A 7,500-nucleotide genomic window follows, 5' to 3' on the forward strand; every position below is an offset into this window, starting at 1 on the left:
AGTTTGCAGGCCACATTTTGACCTTTGTTGTGGCTCCAGAACAGATATCCATACAACAGTTTAGTCTCATTTTGATCCACATCATATGCAGATTAATTCCATAGCTGGTTATGATCCGCTAGAGTTCCAGGCACGACACAAGATGCATAAATCCCTCTTTTTGTTCCCTTGAGGGAGCCAGCGGGGGAGGGACCAATGGAGGAGATTCAACCGGTCTTTGTTTGAAGCGAGAGCAGGAGACGCACTAAGTTCAGGAGTTTGTTGTTGTGTGAGTTCAGCGTGAGGGATGTGAAGCGCCCAGGCAGTTTGTCTCTAAGTTGAATCAGTCGACCAAACGTTAGAAACACAAACATTACAGGAGACAGATTTTAACAACATAGAAATCATGTGATCCTGATATAAAACATCCTGCACGTGACCCAGCAGTGTATAAAACACTGGTACAGCAGTGAAATTCAGCTTATACAAGGATGCATCTGTGATAACGCTTGAATATCTAATATACACCAAAAATATGACATTGTGTATGCGAAGACTGTTCAGACTGAAAGATCATCGATCAAATCGATCAGGATGGTTTGGTCAGTCATCACATTCATGTTTTTAAAATGCCAGTTCTGCACTAGTTCTGTTTCATCCATTGATGGTTCACTTGGAAACAAAGACACACCAACCAGACCACAGAAGCATCAGGACTCCTGTGAAAATAAATTGATCTCCACTTTTATTCCCCGGGAGGCTTTCGGCTGCAGGAATGTGTGACAGTTTATTTAAATGAAGACAGGATTGCGTACATTCACACACCGGGTTCATTGGAAGTTCAGAGAGAATAAGAAAAGAATTGAATAATACGCATGAATACATATTAAGCAACACAAGTCTACTGTTGATTGGTGTTTACGGCTGATTTAGGAACAAAACCAAAGGAGCTGTTAGGCAGCACAGACGAGCACTTCTCTTTTCCTGGGATTAGGAGAGAAGATTAATTACAGAACGTCCCTTTAAGCTCATTCTGCCCCTTTAATTAAACCTCAACTCTTATCTGCCAACACATTCAATGCGCTCTTCATGCTGACTCTGCTCTGTCTTTCATGTCCTCTCTTGTTCACACACACACACACACACACACACACACACACACACACACACACACACACACACACACACACACACAGTTAAATCCCAGCGCCTGCTGTGCGGTCACTCTCTCCACTTAGCAGCAAAGACCAAGTGTCTGTTGCTGCAACCAATCAGATCCCTGATTTGACTCTGAGGGGTCGCGTGATTGGCTCATTCTGTAGAGAAGTTTAAGTGAGGATATCTGGTCGTAATGCTGCTTGTTGACTCAGCAACAGACAACTGTGTGTGTGTGTGTGTGTGTGTGTGTGTGTGTGTGTGTGTGTGTGTGTGTGTGTGTGTGTGTGTGTGTGTGTGTGTGTGTGTGTGTGTCTTTACTTGTACAGCTATCTTTGTGAGGACCATTGAGAGTTTTAGACCTTCAGAGTGAGGACGTTTTTGGAAAGCGAGGACATTTTAGTCGGTTCTCACTTTGGGACGTTAGAGTGTTCAGACTTGTACTTTCAGGTTCAGGGTCAAGCTGGTTTTAGTTTAGGGTTTGGTCGGGTTTCAGTCTGAGCGTTTAGTTGTGATGGTTAAAGTCAGGATAAGAAGCTTTACATCAGCGAGTAGCCTCACAAAGATGGAAGTGGAGGGTGTGTTATTGTGTGCTGGCTCTCCAGAAGGTCTTTGCTATTCCTCAGAAACTGGTGGATTCCTGTGTTTGTTTGTTACGACGACAGCGTCCACATTGCTGCTCACAGCGGTGTCCCGACGCGAACCCATTGCTCGGCTCCCGGCTGTGAAGCGTTGCTAGGAAGTTTAGTATTTTCAGCATCGACCAGCAAAAGTGAACGGCTGTCGATGAGCGAGTTGTGGCCTGAAATGCCCCGCCGTGGAAGACGAGCTCAAGTCTGCAGAGCTTTGAAGCTCCGCCCCCGCTGCTACGGTTTATTAATATTGAACGTGTCGTGTGTTCAAATTGCACCGTGGGGACTGCAGAAAAAACACCCAGCGAGTGTGAAGCGGATCCGATGAGCGCTTCTCCAGATACACGAAGAACACAGACCGACAGGCATTCCTCGCTTTGTACTTGGATGTGAAGATTAGCGCAGCTGCAACTGACAGTTCTTTTCCGTCTCAATTAATCGGCCAATTATTTTCTAAGTTCATTGAAATAGTAGAAAAATATATATATAATTTTTCACAGCACATCTGAGGAGCTTGGAGCAAATGTTTGTCATTTTTGCTTGAAAAACGACTGAAAGGATGAAGAAAATTGTCAAAATAGTTACTGATCCATTTTCTGTTGATTGTCTAATCAATTAATTAACTAATTGTTTTAGCTATGAAGATTAAAGCAGCAAGATATGACTTCACTTTGGGTGTTATGCATCATTAATAACAATGCAATGGTATGATAAATCAAATAAAAATAGCCTGATATAATACAATGTCAGGGTGTGTTTCTCTGGAAAGACGGAACAGACATTGAGCTTTTGTGTTTGCCAGCATTTGCTTTTATGAAAATAACACAAATTATGACTCAGAACGCAGTTGGAAGAAGGTGAAAGACATTTTAGTCTGTAAGCACAGAAACAACACTTCAACAACACACTTTTTTTAAAATTGCCAGTTATGTACATGTTGTTTATTTTCTGCTTATTGGCAAATATAAACAGTGAATAATAATGAAAAGAAAGTTTTCTGTTGATTAAAAACAGATGATGTGAGTCAACAACATGAATAAATGACACAACAAGGTCTCAGGGTTATTCAAGGCCTCTGCACAGCATCAAAACACGCTCTGCAGGACTTTGATGCGCGTCTTGCACCAGATTGTCATGTTGACATCGTTGTAAACACTGTGTGTGTGTGTGTGTGTGTGTGTGTGTGTGTGAGAGCAGCGAGGGTCTTGACCTCGCGTCTACTAATCCGTGCCGCTCTCCAGATGTGACTGAGACCACAGCGCTGTGTGTCCATGGCCAGAGGGCTGCTGCTCCAGAGACGCCGCAGCATCTGTAAACATCTGTAAACATCTGTAAACATCTGTTGAACCAATAAACTGCCACAGTCCTGGGAGCATCTTCCCAAAGTGACATTTCCACTCCTCTTCTTCCTCCCGTGGCTTTCAGAATATAAGTTAGCGATCCTTTATTGATCTCCTGCCTTTACATGACAGTTCATCCAGTACAATTTTGAAGTACTTGTACTCTACTTGTGTATTTCTATTTCTGGCACCACATTTTAAAGGGACATATTTATTATGATATCTTTAGTTAGATTCATATATATATATATATATATATATATATGGCCTCACATATGGCGATATGTGGTAATTGCAGGTGTGTTTTTGGACACAAAGTGTCTGGAATCTGCTGCATAAGTTGATTTCCAGGATTGCAAACACACACATACATGTTTCATAATATTTAAAAAGTTTGCTTTTTCTCCTATAAATATTCAACACGTTTCCTAGTAAAACTCTCAGTCCCTAATAATATCTAAAAACAAGTATATGAAAACAAACTTAATGTAATTTATGTAGTTTTTGAACAACATACAACAAACAGACAGGACATTATTAATGTTAGACACAAAACACCAAACCAGCAAATATTGTTGTCCTTATCTTTATTGTATAAAAAAGAAGAAAAAAACAAGTAAAAAATTCATGTAGAAAGTTTACAATAGAAAAAAGTTGAAAAACAGCAAATACACACTGCATGACTGACGCTGAGCAACTTAACATTTCTATGGGATGACAACAACATGGCCGAAAGCAGCGCTAGCGAACCGATCTAAAAACACGAGTAAACAAGCGTCTGCTGCAGATAGCGCCGTCACGTCAGCCCGAGGACTTTATACATCACGGCTCTCAGAAATGATAAAACAAACCAATCAACACGACAGTGGAGCTCAGGACAAGTGGGCGTGGCAATGTCAAACCGCGCCAGCCAATCACGTCCCTGTTCTTAAGGGGTTTTAACGTAAAAGAGTCTACGTCTTAGTCAAACGTTTCCCTCGACATTAAAACATGAACTATAGTTTGACTATGTTACAGTTCATGGTAACACAGTCAGCAGGTGTAGCGCACAGTTTAGGATTTAAATTCACATCAGAAATATTTAATTACAGAGTTTTTAGTTCAGTCAGTATTACTCTTCTTTGTGGTTTCAAGAGTAAAGAAGGAGGAGGTTTGAGTGCTTTTCTGTCTCATCTGATGAACGCGTTCAAAGAGCCAATGCATGACTTATCCTGAGCGCCGTGCGCTGTCTCAGTGATCGGGCCTTTTAAAAACATGTTTTTATCGGGTTCAGGACAAAAAGATACCAAATTCTAAAGCGGATAATTTGTTCCTTCAAAGTATTGTATTCACTTTCTGTGTAGCGTAGCGCGTTAGCTTCCATCTTATTCCATGTTTGAACAGTCACAACTCAAGTACAGCTTTATTCATAGTTTTGATCAGGAATGTAGGAAAGAAAATAAATAATACATTAAAAAATGAAGAAATAAAAGCTACAGATAGGCTACAGTCCAAAATAAATTATGCTCTTAATAGGAGTAACTCAACATCTCCCAAACTACAGTGAAACCAAAGGGGATGGTCATTTTACAAAAACATCACATACTTTTTTAACAATCAAAAGATCCAGATTATATATCATTTTTATTTAACTCATGGAATACCATCTCAAATCCACTGGATTTAAATTCAAACTCTGTTGCCGATGGCCGCTCAGAAGAAGAAAAAAATAATCTCCCGAACAACGAGGAACACGCTCGCTCTCATAAGTACTTCTCTTCTTAAAGTCCGTTTTAGTTCGGATCTGCTTCCAAAAGAGTATTTACATCCAACCGGGTAACTATAAAACACTGTGGATGCGGACGGGCGACGCCCGGCCAGCTCCCAACACGGCGAGCGGACGAATGTACAGCGGCCAAAATGTGCGGCAGGAGCGTTGAGCCTCAGGTCTGTTTTTAAATGGCCTCAAGCCACCGCTGACGCCGGAGCATTTGAATGTAATGCAAATGACACCTGCAAACAAAGCAAGCAGAGTGTCTGCACGCGTGCACGTGTGTGTGCGTGCATTTCTTTCAATGTGTGCGATTGTCCTAGTTTTGGAGATTAGCGCCTCAGCAGAGCGCCGAGTGGAAAAAGGCACGTCGTCGCATGATGGAAGGAAGCAGTCTCAGAGAGAGAAGTTCACGCTGTGGGGTCATGTGACTTCTTTTTCCTCCCTCCGATGCAAAAACAGCGTCCGGTTTCACAGCAGGTAGGACGGAGACGGTCAGTCGCGCGTCAGGCGATGGTCAAATCATGCTTTGTTTTTGTTGCATCATCAAAACAGAGGAATTGGAGAGAAACCAAATGTTAAAATTCAAATTTTAAAAAGACTCCCAAAAAATAGGGGCTGATATTAAAGCGGAATGAAAAAGCTCCCAAAAGACAATGAAGATTCCCAAAACAGGTCACTTTTAAACAGAGCCGTCTGCGGAATAGGAAGCTTGAAATTGAAATATTTTCAAATTTTGCACTGAAATTTCCGTAAACACAACTCATTCGTTTGAGCCATGTCTACTACACAACGCACACAACGAGCAGAGGCAAAGACAGCGAAAGCAAATGGATTTGACAGAATATACAGCTAGGAAGTGACCATCTGTCCGTCGGCTGCGGTCCGGACCCGCAGACCTGCTGACGGACAGGCCGGCCGGCGGGGTCCAGTCTCCACAGGATCCAGCCGGGACCTCGGGCCGCTTCCCCTGAATCCCTCGCCGCCGCCAAAAAAGTTTCAGCTTGCAGGCCGCGTTCATCCTCCGGGCAGCAACCAGAGCGATCAGCAGCAGCCGCTCTACGTGAGCCTGTAGAGCGTGCTGAGAGTCTGGGTGATGAAGTTGAGGAGTCCTCTGCAGGCGTCCCTCCACTCCTGCCAGTGGGGGGCGACGTGCTGTGAAGGGGACAGAAAGAGATGTCAGTCCAGTCTCGTCATGCATGTCCGTCCCAAACGTCACCGCCTCATCGTTATAGCCGATAAAAGATCTGTGAGAATTCTTATGAAGAAGTCCTGGAGTCCAGGTGGACGTTTAAGCCACATGTGAGGAAACTCTGTCCAGGAGAACAAGACGCACTTCCAGAAGAACGACCAGAAACCATTAAGCCCGCCTGACGTTTAGTAGAATCATGTGGGATTATTCAGTATCTGACCTTTTTTGAGGCGCAAAAATGCTAAAAAATGCGCATTTATTGACTTGACCTACAAACAAGCTCTTGATTGCAACTTCATGCAAGTCATTGCTGCCTCCTTTTGTCCCCGGCAGTTTAAAATCTATTTACCAAAAGGGATCCTAGATATCTACAAAGGGTTTAACCTCTGACCTCTGAGCCGTTCAGAGCGTTTTGCTTACGTCCGATTTTATTCTTGACTTTCACAGAAATATGTAATAAGTGTATTTTCTGCAGTAAAATCTAGTTATAGTGCCATAAATCCTAAAAAAGTATATTTTTTTAAATCTTTGATAACTGATTTTACTTAAATTGAAAAAACAACGGTCTAACAATTTATATTTCCAATATTTGTTTTTTAATGAGGCTTGTTGAATGAAATATTTTTTAAGAAAATCACATTTTAGGCTTCGTTTTGGCTGCTTTTTCTGACGGAGGCGCTCGTCTCACGTGCTGCGTGACGGCGATGTTGGTTCACGAGCCGCGGCTGTGATGAACGGTTGGTTTTGGCGATGGTTTGAAATGGTTTTGGTTGTCAAAGTGCTTCGGATGATCATTCATGAAACGGCTGTCTGAGCCAGCGTGTTACTTCTGAACACCAGCCCAACGTACACACAAACAATGACTACCTGGCTGGAGAGGAGGAAAACAAACAACTGATTATTGGATTCCTCGTGAAGCCATCAGGAAACATGACGTCGTGTTTGGAAAGAGGAGCGAGGTCGTAGTCGGAGGAGAGAACGTGGGGCTGCATGTCTGCATGCTGGGGAACTATGTGCAACACTCAATAGTTTGAACAAGAGGATAAACCAGAGTGGTCTGTGTCAAAAGATGCTACTCTGAACCTCTGTGGTTAGCCCTCCCCCTCTCCACACGGCCATCCCTCCTTCACTCCTTTTGTTTCTAACTGCTCATTTCCCAAAAAAAAGGCCTGTTCTGCTTTCGACCCGGGTTGTAAACAACACACACAATTTCCCAAATTCCCCTCAGGGGAATGCAGTGTCTGTCTGTCCGTCTCATGCACACACACACACACACACACACACACACACACACACACACACACACACACACACACACACACACACACACACACACACACACAAACACAGGTCTCAGAAACCAGCTAAACATGTCTGCAACAGGCGCTGTTCCGTCCTCCTGAATGGTGAGTCAAGACTCGATGACGTCGTCTTTGTTTGTGTGCACAAGGC

General features: G+C 43.1%; 1 protein-coding gene across 2 annotated transcripts in view; it reads right to left on the reverse strand.

The window, feature by feature from the left end:
- Window positions 1–3,694: 3,694 nt before the first annotated feature.
- Window positions 3,695–7,500, reverse strand: part of bbc3 (BCL2 binding component 3) — a 10,991-nt gene continuing 7,185 nt past the window's right edge. For both annotated transcript variants that reach the window (XM_068585942.1, XM_068585941.1), the window contains exon 4: window positions 3,695–6,011. In XM_068585942.1, the coding sequence (XP_068442043.1) occupies window positions 5,916–6,011 (96 nt within the window). In that variant the 3' untranslated portion in view covers window positions 3,695–5,915. The remainder of the gene's footprint in view (window positions 6,012–7,500) is intronic.

This window comes from Clinocottus analis, unplaced genomic scaffold (genome assembly GCF_023055335.1).
Source record: "Clinocottus analis isolate CAN_PGR_092001 unplaced genomic scaffold, fCliAna1.0.p SCAF_2, whole genome shotgun sequence".
NCBI lineage: Eukaryota > Metazoa > Chordata > Actinopteri > Perciformes > Cottidae > Clinocottus > Clinocottus analis.